The sequence below is a fragment of the Peromyscus californicus genome, unplaced genomic scaffold, assembly GCF_007827085.1.
Source record: "Peromyscus californicus insignis strain IS unplaced genomic scaffold, ASM782708v3 Scaffold_22__1_contigs__length_63687245, whole genome shotgun sequence".
Lineage (NCBI taxonomy): Eukaryota > Metazoa > Chordata > Mammalia > Rodentia > Cricetidae > Peromyscus > Peromyscus californicus.
Genome location: NW_026294525.1, coordinates 9,139,881 through 9,162,348, shown reverse-complemented (window position 1 = coordinate 9,162,348; position 22,468 = coordinate 9,139,881). Strand labels below are relative to the sequence as shown.

General features: G+C 44.8%; 1 protein-coding gene across 1 annotated transcript in view; it reads left to right on the top strand.

The window, feature by feature from the left end:
• The window catches only part of Fndc1 (fibronectin type III domain containing 1), a 61,331-nt gene extending 39,283 nt beyond the window's left edge, over nucleotides 1–22,048 (top strand). Inside the window, 9 exon segments of the mRNA XM_052750868.1 lie at nucleotides 2,585–2,653; nucleotides 4,861–5,004; nucleotides 7,268–7,498; nucleotides 10,414–10,522; nucleotides 14,702–14,781; nucleotides 16,698–16,727; nucleotides 17,868–18,029; nucleotides 18,953–19,075; nucleotides 21,307–22,048. Of these exon segments, the coding sequence (XP_052606828.1) occupies nucleotides 2,585–2,653; nucleotides 4,861–5,004; nucleotides 7,268–7,498; nucleotides 10,414–10,522; nucleotides 14,702–14,781; nucleotides 16,698–16,727; nucleotides 17,868–18,029; nucleotides 18,953–19,075; nucleotides 21,307–21,422 (1,064 nt within the window). The 3' untranslated portion in view covers nucleotides 21,423–22,048.
• The last annotated feature ends 420 nt before the right edge of the window (nucleotides 22,049–22,468 follow it).

The window sequence follows — 22,468 nt, the reverse complement described above, 5'->3', positions numbered from 1 at the left end:
TTCCTCCGAAGCACCAGTCATCTCAGCAGTTCAAGGAGTTGCCATGGACACGGGGTCCACAAAGAGAGCTCTGCTTCACCTGTTCCTGTTTGTCCTGAGATAGGCAAAAAAAAAAAAAAAAAAAAAAAACCATACATGTTCGTCCATTTTTTTAAAACCTGGAGACATAATGAAAATGGAATGGAAATGATCAATAGAAAAGCCACACTATGCTCCTCAAAGCTAAATTCACAGAGGAAAGATAATGGTGGTTAGGCGACAGCAAGATAAACCCAAACCATGAACCTGAAAACAGATTTGACTTGGCTCAGAAGTAATTTTATCTTGGATGCAAGCATGTTGATGTTGCCCTGGCCTGTGGATAATAATAATATATTTTGTTATATATAATATATATATGTAATATATATATAATATAATATATATAGTAATGACCATGCTTGTGATTTTTTTCACAAGATGACCATCCTGCCCTTGAAGGGTGGATGGTCTGGAACTGGCCTGATTAACATTCACTGTCAGCACATCACGCTAAGGTGATGTTCCAGGATGCTGGAGCCTGTCTTGAGCAGCTGAGGGTAGCTGTGAGTTTCCTGCTGCAATGTTCGGAAGATGCCAGGCAGGCAACAGCAGAGTGCCCCCGCCCTCCACTGTAGCTCACTTTGGCACTGTAATACTCACCATGGGATACACTGAAACATCACTATGTAAATTAGATCTCATGGCAAAAAAAATATGCCAGATTGTGCATATGGTTTCCTGGAAATGGGAATTTATATACTGTTCCCCTTTCATTTCACAGTGAAATGTTGAGTCAACAACACAGGTTTACAGATAGTTGGATCAGCTTGTTTAGTGTCTAGAAGGTAGAGGCAGTTTGATGGAGTAGGAAAGCACATGGTCTCTGAGCCACAGAGGCTGATGCTCAAGGTCTGTGTTCCGCCCTGTGTAGCTTCAGGTCACTGTACGTCCTCTCAGAGCCTCGGTGTGGAGCCTGAGAAGTGAGTGTGACAATTATCCCAAGCATGTGCTGTGACGATGAACTTACACAGCACACACTGAGAGCACCTAGAGTCTGCAAGGCATCTGGTAGCCACCACCCCTTCCTTCTGTCAGCCCATCATCCCTTTCAAGAGGGCATTGTGTCCAGAGAGTTCTGTACCATGGCTGTGGACTTCAGATCATAAGAGGGGAGAGGGGTTTCTTTGAGTTGTTTGGATAGGAAATTCTTTGGATCCAAGACTTTTCCACCATAGCGATCACTCTGTACAGCCAGGTGGGGATAACACCATCGCAGAGCATCTAAGCGATTTCAGACTGAACTGCCCAGATAATGCAAAAAAAAAAAAAAAAAGTCCTTCTATTTCCTTAAATCAGTCACCTGTCTTGACTGCCCCACCCCCACCCACACCCACATGCTTGTTTACCAGCCCAGTCATTACTTCACTATTGGCTTTCTAATACTAGTTTTCATGATTAAATGGACGACATTAAAGAAAACTCGTTTATAATTCTATAAATCACATCGAAGTACGATTCTGTCCTCCTAAGGAGTCTAGGGGTTAGTAATGTCGTAATGAGAAATTTAGCCATTGACATAACATATTCAAAGTTCATATGCAAGTTCAGGAATCCAATCAGTGTCAGTTTCCTGGGTTGGTGGTAAAAGGTCAGCAGGCAGGAAAGACGGATGAGAAAGAATGACTTAAGACAATACGGGCTTTAAACTGGGAATTGAGGCTGCAGAGAGGGGTCTCTGTAAAACCCTGAGCCTGCCATCTGCTTACAAGTGGGGGTGGTTTTAGGGCACCAAGGGAGCAGGGAAGGAGGCTGAGGCATGTCCCTCTGGCTCTCAGTCAGCCGTTGCTAGTGGTAACCACCGAGCCTCAGTCAATGTCAGATGATTGACAAATATTTCTCCTAGCAATTACTAGGGTCCCTCATGGCAAGAAGGGCAGGGGCTAGAGAAGCATGTCACTTAACTTCTACAATCAAATGACTGCAGTTGCAGGGAATGTCACATTTCAACCAAAATGGAAGAGCCTTACAGCAGGGCAAGGCCCTGGACAACAGAGAGAAGTGCAGTACACTCTGGGAGAGCAGTCTGTCAAGCCAGAGGCAAGAAGAGGCAGGGAATCACCTGGTTCTAGAATATTCTAATGGCAGCATAGAAGCAGGGGGACAATATAGGCAGATAACTAGAGCTCACCAGGGAAGGGATTTTCATCGCCTTGCAGAGCCTCCCTGTCCTGTCTAATCTCTGAGCATAGGTGTCCAGGCTTGTGGCAGGGGCATGGCGGCCCTCCCTCCAGGGCTAGAGCACTTTCAGACAGGTGGGAGGGTAGCCGAGGGTGCTAGGAACACAGAGCTGGGTGCTTGCTCCTGCGCAAAGGGTATTGATTGGGTTGCCTTTCTCTGATCTAAAAGAGAGGAAGCCTGGCTTCCATTTTGGGGTTCTGATGATCTTCCTTCTGCGAAAGTGAGGTGACACTGGTCTTGGTGCCTGATTTCTGGGAGGATTCTGAGAATCCTGGGAAGAGCCACGGGCCCGTGATGATCTGTCCTGTTCCCTCTTCCTCCCTAGATGACTTCTCGGGCCTGGAGACTGACACGGCCCCACCCACGGAAGAGGACTATGTTGTGTATGATGACGGTATGGAGCTGATCCCAAAGTACACGCTTCGTTTTTTGATCACCGCAAGGTCTTATTGTAGTTAGAAGTGTTTGATCCTTATTGCATTTTCTTCTCTGGGACGGTGGTGGTAACTACCCCCTCTCCTGAGTCACTCTCAAATTCGTGTTGGATCTAAAGGAAAACAGCCAGCTTGCAGAGCTGGTGCCGCTTCCAAACCAGTCCCTTCGCACCCCGTTGCTGCCACCGCTAGACTTGCCCTTCAGCAGCAGCTCTATTGGCAAAGCCATGTGGTTTAGTTCGGCATGGAGCCTCTTAGTTCTTCCTCAAGCTTTCTTTTTCCAATTAAATAACACAGATGAAGCTACAGATGCATTGATTTCTTATCACAGAAATCAATGGTTTTCAAGTGGTTAAATTCCATATCCCAAAATGCCCCTGACCCAGCTACACCAGCCCCCTTAAGAAATGGCAGCTGCCCTTGGTTGTTACAGGGCCCTGGGGTTGTCTGGTCTCTTCTGTAATTACCTCTACAGTTGAGAAGCTCCCCTGGGAGACTTGCCCACCTTGTGTGGACCTTTGCTGTCCAAGCTTAGGACAGGCTTCCATTCATCTGCTGGTGTCAGGCGTCCTGAGCCACGATCCCGTGAATGATGTTGCCTTTGATGGTTTGTTCATTCATAATTAAGTTGGGAGACTCTGTGGCTGAACCTATTGCAGTTTCCAGATAAGGATTGACCTGAAAGAAAAACGTCAGGTGTTAGGAAAGATTCCCCAGCACCTTGGAAAACACTGCCTTTCTTACTATCTTTGAGCAGCTGGAGGGGATCAGTTTTATTTTCTCTTTTAAATATTAAAAGATTAGTTATTTTTAGAGCTTTAGTCCCAGTCTTCTCCCCCAAAAAAGTCTGTACCTACATTTAAAAAAAGTATTCATTTGTTAAATTTTGTGTGTGTGTGTGTGTGTTATATCTAAGTGTATGTATATACACCACTTGAGTGCAGTGACTCTGGAGGCCAGAAGAGGGCGCTGGATCCCCTGGAGCTGGAGTTACAGGCAGTTGTGAGCTGCCTGATATGGGTGCTGGGAACCAAACCTGAGTCCTCTGTAAGAGCAGCAAGTGCTCTTAATTGTTAAGCCATCTTTCCAGTCCCAAGGTTTTTTAAATATAAATTTATTTTCTGATGTGATTTTTTAAAAGATTTATTTATATTATACTTATTCATTAATTATGTATGTGTACATATGTGTGTTGTGTGAGTTTATATGCATCACATGCATGCAAGTGCCTATGGAGGCCAAAGGTGCCAGGTCCCCTGGAACTGAAGGTGTAGAAGGTTGTGAGTGACCTGCCATGGGTGCTGGGAACTGAATCCAGGTCCTTTGCTTGAGCAGTAAATGCTTTAAACCACTGAGACATGAGAGACATCTCTCTCACCCTGATGTAATCTTTTTTTGTTTGTTTGTTTGTTTTTTGAGACAGGGTTTCTCTGTGTAGTTTTTGGTGCCTGTCCTGGATCTCGCTCTGTAGACCAGGCTGGCTTCGAACTCACAGAGATCCACCTCCCTCTGCCTCCCAAGTGCTGGGATTAAAGGCATGCGCCACCACCACCTGGCCTCTGATGTGGTCTTTTATAGCTTTAAAAGGAAAAGAAATTCAGGTAAGGACTAGCTTTGGGCACGCACATGGTCTGGAAATTTCTGAAGGACTCCCATTTTCTGTTCCCTAAACTTCATTTTTGTGGGTATATGTATTTCTTTGTTCTTTTTCTCTCTTTATTAATATGCAGCTGTATATAGCAGTTGGTGAGTGTGTGTGTGTGTGTGTGTGTGTGTGTGTGTGTGTGTGTGTGTGTGTATGTCTTTGTGTGTGGTATGTGTGATATATGGTACAGTTGTGTGGATGCCTGTATGTAACATCTGTATATTTGCATGTGGTATGTGTATATCTATGTATGTGAGTATGGTATACATGGTATCTAGGTGATGTGTGGTGTCTGTGTATGTAGTATAGTTGTATGTGTGGTGTAGTATGTGATATATATATGCATATGTAAGTGTATGTGAATTGGTGTATATTGTAGGGGGTAGGTCTGGTGTGGTGTGTGGGGTGTGTCTGTGTTTGTGTGTATTTGTGTGTGTCTACAGTTGAATCTTAAGTATCCTTAGATTGCAATCAGTGCCTCTTTTGGTAGCACCCAATTACAAAGACTTCATATCTTTTCAGATTATGGACTTAAGACCACAAGGCCACTGACCACCATCATGCCCTCGACCACCGCTGCCACACTGAAGGTCATCCCAGAGCAAGGCACCGTCAGCTCCTTCCCAGAGGAAGAATTCGATCTGGCTGGAAAGAAACGATTTGTCGGTGAGTGTTACGTCCTTAATCGGAGTTGATTTTAACTTTTGCCTTTGAAGGCAGCGTAACTAAGCCTTGGCCTGGCTAAGGTGGTGCATTTTAAGAAAACACTTCCCTGGGTGAAATTTCCATTTGGAGTAATTTAGTGAGTCCACTTTATTTAGATACATATTAATTTTCAAAAGTTCACACTAACCAGAGATCTGTTAGTGCTCAACAGAGGACTTCAGCAAGTGTGTACACACGAGTGTGCCAACGTCCACACGTGTGCTCACAGAGGCCAGAGGACAGCTAGTGTCTTCCTCCATCACCTCTCCTTTGTTCCCCGAGGCAGCATCTCTTTCTGAATCAGAAGCTCACTATTTCAGTTAGACTGGCTGGCCAGTGAGAATGTAGATCTGTCTGTCTCCAGCCCCAAATACCTGGGTCACAATATGTACAGCCACGCCCAGCTTTTTATGTGGGTATTGGGGCTCCAAACTCAGGTCCTCATGCTTGTACAGCAAGAATTCTTACCCACTGAGCCATGTTCCCAGCCCTGTGGCCAGTCTTTTGAAGACATTGGGTGGTTGGACCTTAACGTGCATAGTTTCCTAAATTCTGAACGGCCCAGCTTGGTGAATGCTGTCACTAGCCGTGACAAAGTTGCAGAACCAAAGCTGTCTGTCTACAGTTATCTTCTCCAACTTCATTAGCCTCAAAGAATTGGGATCTAGAAATTGGTTTCTCCCCTCTTCTTTCTCAGCAATCAAAACAATTTCAACTGAAAATTCTGTGCAGCTGAAGTATGCGCTATTCCCTTCCTGAGCCATCTTTTCCCATGCCCTTAATGAACTGCATTAACGAGACAGTTGGATTAATATGTTACTGAGTGGAGACAAGCAACAGCTTAAATTAACATCACACTTTTCAGTTTCCAAAACAAATGTCTTGCCATGAGCAGAGAAGAAGTCTTGCCAGCCAAGAGGCAGTGACTGGGCGTCTCACCATACAAGTTAAAGAGCAAAGCCATTAGTCTGAAGCAGCAATTTCTGGGGCTAATGCCAGTGTTTGCCTGGTGTTCCGCAGCCTGGAGAGTCCACCAAACTTACACTACCCCACTGCTGTACTAAAAGGGAAAGAGGCATTTAGTGGTATCATTAGCCCTTCCACAGATTGCTTCTAAAGACTAAGAGGCCTTCAGAAATTTCTAGTCATTTCAGTTGAGAGCACTTGAGGTCTTGGTTATATAAAGCCTTAACTTCAATTCCTTGGCATTCTTAAATTCTCTTAGAGTGGAATACAGTCAAAAGACATGTGGGCTGGTAGCGGAGAGCCTATTGCTTGTCCCTGGCACATTCTCATATTAGGAGGCTCAGTTGTAATGGGTTACCAGGCTGTGACCTGCCTAGTCCCAGTCTCCTGTAGCCCCTGAAATCATGTGGATGGGCTTCAACACGTCCTAAATAAGAGAATGAGAAATTAAGCAACAATGTTGCAGAGGGTTGCTTGGACCTTGGCTTTATGTCCAAACTTCCAAGAGGGTTGTAAAGTTCCCAAAGCTCTACAGGAAGTCACTAGGGAAAAAGCTTGAGGCTGCCATGTGTTTCTCTGGTCTTAAGATGGCTAGGGGAATGAAATGTGATGAGGGGATGCTAGTTAACTGACTCACAGTTTTCCAAATTTGAGGGCATAGGAACGGAAAAATACTGGAGGCTTCTATTACATCAAACTCGTCAGAGGACCTTGCTAAAGCACTTTGAGGTTCTAGCCATCGGCGTTGATGGGGCAATGAGACCTTTTGCAGTCATCAGATTTCAAGCTATGTGTCCATGGATCCATTAATGAGAGGCGGGGATTGCTCTTTGATTTTACTTATGTGTATGTGTGTAGTGTGCGTGTATGCATGTGTATTTGCATGTGTGGAGGCACACTTGTGTGTAGAGGCCAGAGATTGGTGTTGGGTATCATTCTTGCTCACTCTTCACTATATGTACTAAGACAGTGTTGTTTGCTGAGCCTGGCAATTATTATAGTCTGGCTAGCCAGCTTACCACAGGGATCCCTTGTGTAAGCCTCTCGAGTGTTGGGATTACGGGTGGCTACCACTGCTGCTCTATTGTCACATGGGTGCTAGGGGTTGAAATTAGGCCCTTACTCTGGTGTGGCATGTGCTTTACTCACAGAACCATCTCCCCAGCCCAAGGATGTGCCCTTGAATTAGCATCAGGTGTCTCCGGAGTCTTGGCAGGGAGAGGCTGAATTGTGGATCTGATTCCTCTGTTCTTTCCAGCTCCTTATGTGACATACCTCAGTAAAGACCCGTCGGCCCCATGCTCCCTGACTGATGCTCTGGATCACTTCCAAGTGGACAGCCTGGATGAACTCATTCCAAACGACCTGACGAAGAACGACCTGCCTCCTCAGCATGCTCCCCGCAACATCACCGTGGTCGCCATGGAAGGCTGCCACTCATTTGTCATTGTGGACTGGAACAAAGCCATCCCCGGAGATGTGGTAACAGGTGTGTCCTATGAGGATGCTCAGCATTCTCACTTAGACAGAGGAGCAGTCAATGGGTGGATGCACAAACAGACAAGTAAGGTGGAGAAGGCAGACATCATTTTCAGTGGCATGGGGAACACGGGTAAGTGCAGGAGCCCTGTGAGTAGTTAAAGAACACTGGATGGAAGCCAGAGTCCTCAGTTATAATTCCAGATTGGTTTGTATGACCTTAAGCTAGTAATACGTCATCTTGCTGGGAGTTTTTTCCTCATAGGAAAAATAAATTTCATTTTATCTTTAACCTTGTATCATCCTGAAAATAGCCAGCCAACCAATTGTCAGCTGAAATCCTGTAGGAGAGGGTGGTGAACATGTTTCTACTGAACTGTTACTGTGTGGCTCCTTCTGTGCCTGCTGGCTGCTCCCATGGCAGCCTGGGTGCTTCCCAATTCCTTACGTGGGCATTAGGAAAAATGGAAGAACCCTAAGGGTCTTGAGCCTCTCCACTGGGCCTTTGGCCTATGAGATGCTTGTGAGTTTCTGTGACTGCACCAAGACGACAACAGAGAATGAGTTAAAGTGAGTTCTTACAGAAAGAGAATCGAAGCGTTCTGTGAAGAGTCTCTTCCTCTGCCAATGATTTTTTTCCAGGCCTGTGAGCTGTGTAGAGGAAGTAGTGCATGCTGGCTGTGAATTTGTCTTTCAGTGGCAAGGGTAGTGTTGGAGGTTAGAGATCAGCATTATCCATCCCAAGTGTCACACGTGTAACTCCACACTTCTGGTGCTCTTGCTGTAGGACCCCAGCATTGTCTTTTAAGGAGAGAAAAGTGTTGAAGAATACTCGAAGTGCAGCTTCTCTTATGGAGCTTGTACAGTGGCCCCAGAGCCAGGGTAAGGGACTAGGAAATACAGTCCCCATGCATCCTGCTAGGTACGGCTGAAGGCTTAAAGGGCACAGGGCAAGTGTGGGTGAGGGATCTGAGTCTTTGGCGTAACTGACAGCTGCTCATTTCATGGCGTGTGCTGAGTGAGACCAATCTCTGAAACGTATAACACACTTCTAAAAAAAAAAAAAAGCAGAGATCAGTGGAGGAAGGCCTGTACCCAAATCCTGGAGAATCTTCTTTTTGATTGAATGTGGTTTTATGAATGGCCTCTCCCTACCTCCCTTTCTCTCTCTCTCTCTTCCTCTCTCTCTCTTTTTCCTCTCTCTGTCTCTCTGTCTCTCTGTCTCTCTCTCTCTCCCCCCTTCCTTCCCTCCCCCCTCTCACGTGTGTGAGGTGTTTGTGCACATGTGTCTATGCATGCAGGGAAGCCAGAGGAGGATGCTAAGGGCCTGAATCTATCACTCTCCACCTTATTCTCTTGAGACAGGAACTGAACGTGGAGTAGGTTGGTGGCCTCAATTCCTCCATCTTCCTGTCTGTGCCCTGCCCAGCAATGGGGTTGTAGGAAGGCAATTGCCCACACTTGGCTCTTTACGTGCATCTGAGGATTTGAACTCAGTTTCTCATGCTTGCACAACAAATGCTCTCTTCTGCTGAGCCATCACCCCACTGCCATAACTGGCAAATGGGTGAGCACACAGGACAAAGTGTATATATATATATAATTTTAGGCTGTCTGGCTTCAGATCCCTCATATAACCACTGTCCTTGAACAAGGTCAAGGTCAGCAACTGAAAATCATAGGTGAGTTATGACAATGAGTGAGGGTCACTGTGGGTCTGTCAGTCACCCCTGCATGCCTGGGAGTCACTGCCAGCATTCTTCATTTCATAGAGGACAACCGTCTGTCTCTACCAGGGAACTGGGGTTTTGACCATCCTTTGACTTCTTATTTCTGTATTCACTGTACAGTGGTGGTTTTCAGAGTCACATTTCCCTTCCAGTGTGTCATGTGCTTTGACCATATTCACCCTTCTCCCTTCCCCCTTCAACCTCCCTTTCTGTTACTTCCACGGCATATATATGTGATCTATCCATCTCCATCTATCTATCTATCTATCTATCTATCTATCTATCTATCTATCTATCTATCTCTTTCTTTCTTTCTCTTACCATTCTATCTCTCTATATCTATCTATCTGTCTCTCTAAATCTGTATCTACCTACCTATCTGTCTGTCTGTCTATATTCCACATATAATAGGGAAACAAAACATTTGTCTGAGTTTGGCTTAGTTATACTAAGTGCAGAGCATTGTTCTTTTATCTCCCACTTCTCTCTTCTCTGTGCAGTCATGATGAGATGGAATTGGCCCCATGAGCTGAGTGAGGCCAGGGAATGAGGGTGCAGAGAAGGAAGCGAAGCAGGGAAGCAGTGAGATGCCAGAAAGCGCTTGACTTTTCTGTCCCTCCCTGAATTCACCAGAAGTAACTGAAGTGTACCATCCCATCTCACAGTGAAACTTGCTCTCCTTGAGGTTCTCACAGAGCTGTATGCATGCGTTACCCGCTCCCTAGCACGGCTCAGTGTGACCTGGTTCGCTCTTAGTTAGCTTCAGCTGTCAACTTGACGCAGCCAGGAATTATCTGAAGGAGTCTCACCTGGGGCACTGCCTCTAGCAGATTGGCCCATTGAGACAGCTGTGGGGCATTTTCTTGATTGGTAATTGATATGGGTGAGCCCAGTCCACTGTGAGTGGTACAATTCCTAGGCAGGTGGGCGTGGGCTCTATATGAAAGGTAGCAGAGCAAGCCAGAGGAGGAAGCAAGCCACTAAGCAGCATTCCTCGATGGTTTCTGCTTCAAGTCCCTACTTGAGTTTCCTCCCTCACTTCTCTGCATGTTGGAACATGACCTGGAAGTGCACAGGGAAATAAGACCTTTCCTCTCCCGAGTTCCTGTTGGTCATGGAGTTGATTGAAGCATCAGGAAAACAAACTAGGAGAAGTTCTTCTATGCTCACCAGGTTCCTCCCCCTCCGTTTCCAGGATACTTGGTCTACAGTGCCTCTTACGAGGACTTCATCAGGAACAAATGGTCAACTCAGACGTCGTCAGTGACCCATCTGCCCATTGAGAACCTAAAGCCGAACACAAGGTATGACCCAGCAGTCACTTACAAACATACATACAGCTTGGTCACAGAATTGTTTGCTTGGGAAGAAGGGATTAATCAGTCTCACTATTTCCTTGAATTCTTGATTTAGCTCATGGGATAGCAATGAAGGCTTACCATGTGCCGTGTCTTTTGCTTAAGAGAAATTACGGCATGTATTGTAGCTGTTACTTAACAACTGGGTTTGTTCCTTGTTTTCCTAAACATTACCTCCCATAAGGGAAGGGAGGTTGTTCTATAAGTTGGAATAGAATTGGTTCACTTTTTAATACAACCTTGCTGTGTGATGTTAGTGGGGTGGTATTTTGTCAAACATATTAATTAACTGACACTTAAGCTTTGTGATGCAGATGTTCAGAAAATTCTAGAAAGGTGTGCTGCATTCATTGGTAAAGGTTACAAGTGTGTCTTCATCACTGAGCAGCGGCTGGCTGACAGGGCACTGTTCTGGAAACCAAAGTTTATGGCACTCAGTGAGAAATCGGCAAAACTTCTTCACATGGGAGTGACTGGCTGTCTGTTCTTCAGTTGTATTGCCTGGTTTGGGAGGTATGACTAACAGAAAGTGACCTGGTGGACGAATATGAGTGAGCCGCTGAGCATGCCTTGGCCAGGCAGTGGCATGCTGGTAAACTGACCATCTGGGCAGCTGGGCATGGGGAAGGGGGGAATCCCTGGTTTACAGCATTTTCAATGTCTGTGGTTCAGGTACCTCTGCTATGGTCAATCATACAACATCAGTAGGCCTGTAGGATCCCCGAGTAGCTCATGACCGGCTCCTGCAGGTTGTCCAGGTAGTCACAGTACCACACTGATGGACAGAGCCGGCAGGCTTGCCGTGAAGAGCTCAAAGTAGCTTCCACAGGCAGAGAGGCAGGAAAAAGCCGGAACAAATGACTCAATAAACAGAGGGGACAGAATCTGGCCAGAGCCCTGCTACCAGGAGACGTCCCCAAAGCTGGGAACAATCCCTGTGACATTTTAACGTGCCACTTAGGCTCCCGGGAACCAAGCTTCCATAAACTGTTATGAATTGCAGGATTTGGCAAATGAAACGAAGCAATAAGTCAGGGAGAGGAGAAAGTACTCCATTCCTTCCTAATGAGATGAATGTTGACCAGAGGTGAAAGTTAACCAGAGGAAATAAAAGCAGCAGAATCAGACGAAACAGGGTCAGCATCCTTTTCCTCTACATGCAGGGATTGCTTACTTCTAGAGCACAGCCACCATGCATATCAAAAAGCTGGAAGATGCTTTCCAGTGGGCAAAAGTTGAGCCTTAGTCTCCTGGCCTCTCCCTGTTCCCCCTCCCCTGTCTGTGTCCAATGTTCTTTCCACAACTTTTGCTGCCATATTGGATTTCGGCCATTTTGACTGTCAGGTGATGGTGGCGTAAAGTGGAGGTGTCCTTGTTCTGACCGTGGTTCTGGGTCCAAACTTCATTTAAGCGATTCTTCCTCCTGTTTATTTTGGGCCAGGGTTTGGGGCATGGGGTGAGCTGAATGCAGCTCTCATAGAGTGTACAGTACTGTCCTCATGGGGTTTACTGTGTGGAGGAACAGATGTTAAAAAGGAAAAACAGTACAAACAGAGACTTCCATAGTCAGTGTCTCGAGGAAGTTTAGGGAGAGTACATAATAGGGAAATTCTCAGTCAGGTGAGACTGAGAAAGTTAGATCTAAAGCATATGGAGCAGTTAAACCAGAGAAAAGGTAGGCAAGGTGAGGTGAGGTGTGAGGCGGGGTGAGGCAAAATTGCTCCAGGAAGAGGAAGCCTTGACGTTTGAAATGTTCTGGGGAGATGGAAAGTCTCAAAAGAGAAGAAGAATGAGGGAAGATGGACAGTACCAGGCTCCATCTGCCTGTGCGCCCAGCCTCTTCTTCTGCTTCCTATGACTAAGCACAGGCTGTTGGCTCTTCAGGTGGAAAATGCAGCTGGGATGTAGCCTGGGAGTTTCTCTGATCAAATCCTCTCAGGACCCATGTGAACAGCAACTACAAACAACTATGGGAGGGGGGGGGTTGCCATAAATTACTCCACAGCCACTGATTAAGAGTATGAATACAGTGTGGATACAATGAGAAGAAACTCATTTCTTTTTCCCCTGCACATGGAGCAGCTTCCTGTGTTGCCATGGAAACTCAGATACCCATGTGCTGAGTCAACTTCGTTAGGAGGTCACTCCAGTTTTCAGGGTCTTTGACAACTAGCCTTCGAGTTATCAGCAGAGACAAGAAATCACTCCACTCAAAGGAGGAGCTAGAGTCTAAGCATGAGCATTGGTGGTGTAGGTCATAACCTGTTTTTTACTGAACAAGGGCCCTACCATCATTCCTTGGGTCTTCATATTTTGAAATCCTATTTTATAGCAGAAAGATTGGATCAGAGTTTTAGAGCAGGGATGTGAGGAACTATGCAGCACAAGTGTCCCATGTGGCTTCTGAACACAAATATCACTCCTGATTTTTAAATGGCTTCTCTTTAAAGAAAAAAGTGTTTGCAAAATTCAACTAGAATCTGTTGAAACTGCCTTTGGGGGTTTTGCCATAAATTACTCCACAGCCACTGATTAAGTGTGAATAATCAAGAAACATGCACTGCTGGGTCAATTGATATTTAGAACCATGTTCTTAATTGTGCATATCTTTAAAAAAATAATTTGAAATGAAAAAAATCAATATGTGGATGACTTCAGATTTTACCAAGTGGCTTTTCTTTTCTTTAGTCAAACCACAGGAGAATGCCTCTGTGTGCTGTGAGGCCAGAGGTGGCCTTGGTGATGTCATTACCTGTAGTCAGGAGTCAGTGGCACCAACAAAATGTAAATAGTCTGTAGCTAGAGTTTTCTTGCCTGGCCCACAGTCAGGACAAATCTCTGTCACTCGCCAGTCCCACAGCCACTCAGACCCAACCAAGTAAACACAGAGATTTATATTGCTTACAAACCGTATGGCTGTGCCAGGCTTCTAGCTATCTAGTTCTTATATCTTAAATTAGTCCATTTTTATGAATCTATACCTTGCCACGTGACTCGTGGCTTACCGGTGTCTTCACATGCTGCTTGTCATGGCAGCGGCTGGCAGTGTCTCCCTCCGCCTTCCTGTTCTCCCTCTCTAAAACTTTGTATTACCTTTTTTTTTTTTTTATCAGCACATGCATCTGTGTACCTGACTTAACCAGATAAAGAATTTTTTGAAATAGTTAGGTGAGACATTCCTTCTGGCCAAAAGCTAGAAGAAAATACTACTTGTAAGGTTCAAAGAGTCACCATTCATGGGGCCTATGATAGCCTTGTGCTATGTGGAACCCCAGGAAGAGGAAGTCACAAAAGTTAGCAATAGTGGTTCCAACCGATGTACTGATCCCCAGTTCTTCTTTGAGCATTAGTATTGGCAAAGAAAGATGCCTGTAGATTCCGTTTCCTTCTTGATGAGCTAGCTGACTCAAACTGTGCTTTCCAGAACATTCTCTGTTCCAAGACAAAGTATGGCCCTGCAGTAAAGCCTCTCTCCTCAGGTTTTCCTCACCTCCTCTTCCTGGTCATGCTTCTCTTTTCTGGAGGTTACAAAGCTCAAGGCATGGCTTTCATGTTAGTTCCACTAGAAAGGTCACCCCTTAGCCACTGTTTCCTGCTAGTCACAAGTCACGTTAGTGTTGAATCCACCATGGAGTCTGAGATGTTGATTAACATTTGAGTTCTACTCTGTGTTTTGTTGTACCAGCTCCTCTCTCTTGGAACTTATACTGGCATCCGAGTCTTAGTCAGGTCTTTAAAGGATGGACTGAGAGAGTTACCAGGTGCCTGCCCACCTGTGTGCTCCAGAAAAGCACTCTGGGCAGCTGACAGCCTACTTTCTGTTCCATTCCCATCAGCCATGTGCCCATGCTGTATTAATTGTACCATTTCAAGAAATCATCAAAAATGAGAAAGTTCGGGGGAAAAAATATGAGGATGACTAGGTGTATGTGTGTGTGTGTGTGTGTGTGTGTGTGTGTGTGTGTGTGTGTGCATGTGCGTGTGCATGTGCATGGGTGTGTGTAAAAACTGACAAACACGACTCCAGAGTTACAACAGAGGCATGCTTGGAAGGTTGGGAATCTGTCTCATTCCTCAGAGGTCAAATCAATTTCTCTTTTAAAAGATGTTTTCTTTCGATTTCAGGTATTACTTCAAAGTTCAAGCCAAGAACCCTCATGGCTATGGACCTGTCAGCCCTTCGGTCTCGTTTGTTACAGAATCAGGTATGGGCACATTCATCTTTGTTTTGGTTTTTTGAACAGTAAATAAAGGATCAGAATGGCAGCCATTGGCATAGTGAAAATTAAGGCAAGAAAATGTCTTCTTTTCTGTTGGGTGAGTTCGGGTTTCTGTTTATAAAACAAGCATCCCCCGTCCCTGACCCCTGCTTGCTAGGTGAGGAGAAAACTAAGGTCAAATTCTAGTGAAAGGAAAAATAAATTTAATTTTCAACCTAAAGATAGCTTTGACTCGTTAGCATAAAATAGCTTCAGAACTTCCTTTATTGCTGGATTTTTATTGATTGTTTGCTTTTGGTTTTATTGAGACTGAGTAGCCCAAGCTAACCTGGAACTGTCTAACTAGTCCAGGGTGGCCTCAGGCAACTGAGTACTGGAATTATAGGCATGAGCAACCATACCTGGTCTTAGTTTTAAAGTTTAAAAACAATACTTTTGTTCCAAATAGCTGGAAAACATCCACCTTAGATGACATGGGAGGCAGCTGTCTCTCCAGGTTTCAAGTCTCCATCTAAGATGACCTTTATGAAGAGGAAGAGATATCTGTACTGAGTATTTAGAGTTGAACTTTTATTCTGTCTTAATACACTATCCCATATATGGCCTTGCATTTTGGAGTGCTGTGGGGCAAAGCTCTCACCATGTTCCTGCATGGACCCCAGGAACATGGGGCAGATGGCTGGCCCAGCATACCAGAAGGCATGGGTTTGTGACCCAACACCACCTAAAAATGATCTTTTTCTGAAGCAAGATGTCTTTAAAAGCAAATTTCATACTCTCTGCAGTGGTTTTTGCAGCTAAAGCATAGATAGTTTTAAAATACTGAATGTCATAGATTTTAGTTATATTTAGTCCTGGCCAGTATCCAGACAGTGAGCATGTCTGTCATCACCAACAACTTCCTCCTGCTGTCCTGCACCCCTCTGCTCTCTCCACGGAGTTCACATCATCTAGGATTTGACATTAGTGCCCTAGAGTGTAGACCCTTTGGCCGGATTCTCTCAGAATCATCCACACACTGTGTTGGTTAGCCCTTCACTTCTCTTTTATCACTGGTCTGTATTTCATTGTACAGCTGTGCCACAATCTGTTCGTTCAACCCAATCAACTGCATTTTAAGTCATTTCTACTGTTTGATAATTACAACAATGCTATAAGTGTCTATATGCAAATGCTTGGGTTTGAATTTTATCTTCTCCTGGGTGTGATATTATAGCATACAGAACCTTCTGAGAAATCACTGGACTTCCCCAAATATGAAGTTTAAAAACAAGAGCATTGATTGTTTATGAAGTTTTTATATGATTTGTTTATATTATTTTGAATGTGCATGTGTGTCTGTGTGTGAGAGTGTGTGTGTGTGTGCGTGTGCGCATTCCACAGTGTGCATGTGAGAGTGTGTGTGTTTACATGCCATAGTGTGCATGTGAGAGAGAGTGTGTGTGCATGCCACAGTGTGCATGTGAGTGTGTGTGTGTGTGTGTGTGTGTGTGTGTGTGTGTGTGTGTGCCACAGTGGAGGTCAGAGGACAACCTTCAAGGGTTGGTTCTCTTCCTCCACCGCACAGGTCCTAGCAGTGAAGCCCAGGTTGCCAGGTTGGGCATACTTACTGAACCTTCTTACCTGCCTGAAGTACCGCATTACTTTTGTAGCACACAATTTCAAAACTTTATCTCGCCCAGAAACTCACAGCTTCTGTGTCAACAACAAGGCAGTTGACCAGAGAGTATTTCTCAAAAGATAATGCTTACAGAACGAAACCCTTGGGAAACTTTGGTATCTGATAAACAAACCTTATTTTTTTCTCTCTGTTCCAACTGGGTTAGCTCTTTTAATTCCAGTCAGCATTTCAGCATTTTACAACTGCTCCACATGTTATTTATTTATTTTTTTGTCCACAGACAATCCTCTGCTTGTTGTGAGGCCACCAGGTGAGTTTTCCGTCTTGAGGATTCCGATGCTCTGGTTGACATGAATGTAAGCTGTGTGGTCATTATGGTGGCCCACAAGTAGAAATGGCGGAACATTTTACATCTGCATGGTCTTTTCTGACAACGTTGATTCACCCACCCTCCACTCTCTTTGCGGAAGAGAATGACTTGAAAATGCTTTAGTAGGACTATAGCTGTTGGTATCTATGAAAAACTATGATGGGGATTGCTAATGCCTATAAAATAGGTACATTGTTTACATGTTTATGAGCATTTGAATGTGATAAAGAGATGACACAATGCAGCAAGTATACAAGGGTATCTTACACCCCCCCCCAACCAATGAACAAAACAAACCCTGTGTTTTAAGTTCAAGACAGAAATAAAGAGTGACCAAAAGAGCAGGGCTGTAGCTGTAGGGACTTAGAGTACTGCGGTGAAAATATGCCAATACAGCTGCTGTTCATTGAGGCTTACATCTTTCATTAGCTTTGAGAATCCTTTGTGGAAACACCAAGATCTTAAATGCTCTGGAGTAAAAGGCACCGTGCCCTTCAAATGTGGTAGTTAGCTTTTTGGTTGTCATGACAAAAACCAGGGATAACCAGGGAGAAGGGTCTAGCTTGGTGTATGGTTTTGGAGATTTCAGAGCACGGTCACTCGGCTCCCTCAATCCTAGGCGTAAGGTGAGGTATAACATTAGAGAGTAAGGACATGAGCAGTAAAGCTGTTCTTCACGGCAGGCAGGTGGGAGGGAGAAGGGGGAATCCCTTCAAAGCCTGCCATAGTTACCTGTTTCCTTCCCCAGCTCCCTTCTTCACTCAGGGATGAGTCTATCAGTGGGTTAACCCATGATGGTGTTGGAACCTCTTGAACCAGTAATCTCTCCACAGCCCATGAGAAGCTGACCAAGCCTCTAACACATGAGCCTCTGGGGGACATTTTTAGATCCAACTCATAACACCTCAGTTGTACTCTAGTAATGAAAGAGAAAGGGGAATACAAAATGCATGCACATGTGCTCAGAGAAGCCCCAAGAGGAACACAGTCCCAATGAAAATACCCAGCTTTCTGATAATTTGTGTAGACAGTGACCCCTGTAACCATCGTACCTTAGAGCCTGTGTTGTGTGTTGTCAAGGTGGTGAGCCCATCTGGATCCCATTTGCTTTCAAGCATGACCCTGGCTACACTGACTGCCACGGTCGGCAGTATGTGAAGCGGACATGGTACAAAAAATTTGTGGGAGTCGTTCTTTGTAACTCACTGAGGTACAAGATCTACCTCAGTGACAACCTCAAAGGTAGGTCCTATGCTTGGGTGGCTGCAGGAAACTTCTGCCGGGCACTGACTGGGAGAGCAGGGCCTTAGGATGTATCTGAGAGCTGGAACTGTGGGGAATTTAGTGCAAACCAGTTTTGTAGACTCTGCTCTGAGATTACTGGCTTCCTATGTGTGTATCCACTGTATTTTAGGAATGAAATCTACAATCAACTGGACTGATCGGTTTTAAATTTATTCATATTTCTTTCTAGGAAGGATAAGCTTGTCAAAACTAAGTCTTCCCTCCCATCCCCAACTCTGGAGATTGATCTGTCACACCTCATCACTAGATAATTAGCACCCCACCCCCACCATGTGTGTGTATGTGTGTGTGTGTGTGTGTGTGTGTGTGTGTGTGTGTGTGTGTGTGTGTGTGTGTCCATTCTCTTTCCATCTCTTCCACCTGTTTTCTTTCCCTTCAAAATCTCTGGGAGAGATTGCACAGTCTTCAGGATCCCAGTGTGGGAACGCAATAGTGTCCAACCTTAGCATTGTGATTCAGCACCACGGACAGCACCTCAGGCTGAAGCTATGTGTGGAAATAGTTTCTTCTAGTTATACAGACATGCCTGACTTCTAATCTCTATTTTGTTTTCCTTCATTCTCTCTTGAAAGCTGAGGATTAAAAGGTCCATCATTTGCAGGATTCAGCTGACTGTATTGTTCAAAGCCCCACCCCCCCAACTGAACAGGTGTTAAGTATTTAATGTACAAGGTCTTGCTGGCTTCTTACAACACTTAATGACATTTGTGCCATTTCAAACATTTTTCAGACATGGAAACTATGGAACACATGATTTAAATAATGTCCCCAATTCAAACAGTCTCCAACGCTTGTTCTAACTTGTAAGCCAGTTGTGACACTCGCCGGTAGCCACTGACCTGTGATATGTCCTTATGCAGACACGTTCTACAGCATTGGAGACAGCTGGGGAAGAGGTGAAGATCATTGTCAGTTTGTGGATTCACACTTGGATGGAAGAACAGGGCCTCAGTCTTATGTAGAAGCCCTCCCCACCATTCAAGGTAAGAAGGACAGAGCTGCTATTTTATGGTATGGGTGGGTGGGAGAGGAAAATTGTTATAATGAGAAAAGGCATGGTAGCTCTGCCTTTGACCTAAAATTTAGAGATTAACATTGGGAGCACTTTGGATTATAAAGAGTAAAATTAAGGAACTGATGAATTAAAGTACTACCACCATATGCTGGCATTGAGAAGCTGGGAATACAAAAGAGTGTATAAGAGCCAATCCCTGTTCTCAGAAACAAGCTCTGCTATCAGGAAGACAAAACAACTGTGTGAAAGGTGAATAACAGTGGACACTATGATGTGTAAATGACAACAGATTATGCCACCTGGTTGTCCTCTTGTCAAGGAATTGTGTTCTTGGTGATCATATGAATTCAAGGTCAGGAGAGGCAGTATGAGTTTAATCTTATGATATGGATGAACATGAAGAGTGCACAGTGGAGTCCTTCCAGAGGACCCAGCTAGAGTGAAGAGCAAGCGTGAAATCACCAGGAGAGGCTTCAGGGCCAGGGTGCTAGTTCTCTGATGATGCATTATGAGGTGGGAACCCAAAAGCCACCAGCTGTGGTATGTCACAGGTGAGCCCAGCCTTCCTTTCAAACCAGCAGCAGCTGGAAGTGGTCCAGCATCTTCCCATTGTACACTCAGCTCTCAGTGATGTGGTACATTCAGGGTACAGCGTGTGCTGATTTATCTATGCGGACTTTACATGAGTGTCCTGGTTTAGTCTCTATGGCTGCGATAAAACACCATGACCAAGAGCAATGTGGAGATAAAAGGGTTTATTTGGCTTGCACATCCTGATCATAGACTATCGCTGAGGAAAGCCAAGGCAGGAACTCAAGCAGGGCAGGAGCCCGGAGGCAGGAATGGAAGCAGCAGCTTGCTTTCTTACATACCCAGGGCCTGCCCAGGAATAGCACCTCCTGCAGTGAGCTGGGCCCGCCCACATCAATCATTAATAAAGAAAATGCCCACAGGCTCCCCTACAGGCCAGTCTGATGGAGAAATTTTCTCAATCGAAGTTCCTTCCTCTCAGATGACCCTAGCATGTGTCAAGTTGACGAAAATACTAACACAATGAGTTACCCATTTTCAAATAATTAAATAAACAGGCAGTAAAATAAGCATATTTAGAATCTTTCATCTGGAGTAAAGAACCAATGGTATTTCTCTACTATTTAGATTTATTATAGAGAAGTGCTTCAGGTGACTGTAGATTTGGGTGGAGGGGACATTTCTAACCTTCAGTGGATGGAGCAAAACCTAAGACACAGAGACAATTTCATGCCATTCTTCGAGTCTGACTGAGGCTGTGAGGCATAATTCCCTCCACTTCCTCTCTAGTCTTTCTATTAGGACTTAATGGTCATTTTGGTTGAGAATCTTAGCTGCTTAGGTGGGCCACAGTGTAGAGATAATCTACTTAGTCTGCTAATTTAAATTGTAACCTCATCTAACGATGCTTCAGTGGGAACATCTAGAGTACTGCTGAGTCAAATATGTAAGCCAGCCCAGTTCATCACAATAAATATACAACATCTATCCAATCCATATCTTTTCAGTGCTTGCTATGCCTCAGCTTCTGTTACAGTCCTGTGTTGCCTGTATTCCTCTGTGTCTATGTGCTAAGGTTGTGGTATTGACCATGACTGGTTAATATGCTCACTGGTAGAGTGGCAGCTAACCAGCTAACCATTATTTGACAAGAGTAAAGTAAATAAGGCTAAATGTGGGGGCAATTAAGTCCCCCAAAACATGTTGAGGCTACTGGAGCATCCTTCTACATCAAGAGGTCAGCAATGTGCAGTTTTTTTTTTCTGGAAAGATCTACAAGTCTGCTCTAGGTTCTCAGGCTTAAGTCTTGGAGCTGAGCAACTCCGGGAAGCTGGGAGCTCTGAACACAGAGAACAGGATGGGAGTGGGTGCTGTGCAGTTTCCCCAGATCTCGGTACACTCCTCTGTGAGTGCTCACTAGTGATTGGCTAAGATCACATTCTTTGGTGGTGAGCGAGAGGAGGCCTGGACTATCCCCCTGTAAACATTTGGGGTAGACCTCTTGTTATTCTGAGGACACATAAAACTGGCTCAGTGTATTCACAAATAACACCTAGGAAGCGTTTGCCGGAACATACTGTCTGAAAGTAGACGATGGTAGGATGAGATGTTTTCCTGCTAGTGACTTTGACCCATCTTTTTTCCCTCTCTTTTCCATTGCTGTTCCAGGCTACCATCGCCAGTACCGCCAGGAGCCGGTCAGCTTTGGCAACATCGGTTTTGGAACCCCCTACTACTATGTGGGCTGGTACGAGTGTGGAGTCTCCATCCCAGGAAAGTGGTGACCAAGGATCAGCTTCCTGCAAGTTCACTCTCCCGGCCTGCTTGGCTAACTTGCACTAGGGACTGTGGGCAAGAGAAAGACAGTGTTCCAAGCCCGCCTCCCCAGGGTATCAGGAGGCCACAGGGTGGACACAGGGCATTTGGTCCTCTTCAGTTGGGATTTGGCCACATTTCTTGGTCTGGACTATAAATAGAATCCAGTTTTGCTGAAATTTCACTTCTCCATGCTTTGTTTATTCATAATCACACATTCCAGAGATGTCAACTTAGCAGCAGTGTGACCTCCAGACCCTTCCGGCACAAAATTTGGACAGTCTGGGATCTCCAGGGAACAGCACTGTCATGCTGTGTTAGCTTTACAAAATGCTTTCCGCTTTTCCCATCTTTGAATCAGCTGAGTTTAAGCTTCACACCTGTTTGAATGAAGTAGAATTGAATTGCTGAAATTACCAAAGGAAATACACTCTCTTTGGAATTTATACTAAAGACTTATCCACCACTGGGCTAAGGGCATAAATCTTATTTGTAAATTCTCAATTTTGATACGTATGTTGTGTATATATGCATATACATATCTACACTCATCAAGAATATTGATTAAACTTGATAAATTTATATTTGTTCTTTAGATGAATGTGTGTAAGACTTTGTGGACAAAGGTTCTGTTTGTTAATGTCTTTCTGAGGAGTCCAAGAGATAGGTTCTCAGCAGAATATAGGTTCTGGGAAAAGGTATGCGTGCTTCTAGTAGTTGCTGTTGAACTCAGGCCACGGTGGAGGCATTGATGAGCCACACCATTACCTGCAAACCAAGTGCTTTTCTCCAGGCTTTTAATATCACAGAGCAGATGACTTTATTACCTTTGTTGAAGTGTGTGTGTGTGTGTGTGTGTGTGTGTGTGTGTGTGTGTGTGTGTAGGCTTGTGTGCATGGTTTTTTTTTGTGTCGGCTTGTGTGCATGTTTGTGTGTGTGCACTTGGATGTGTGCGCAGAGGCCAGAGATCAGCTCAGACATCCCCTCCCCAGGAGCTATCCCCCTTGTTTGTTGA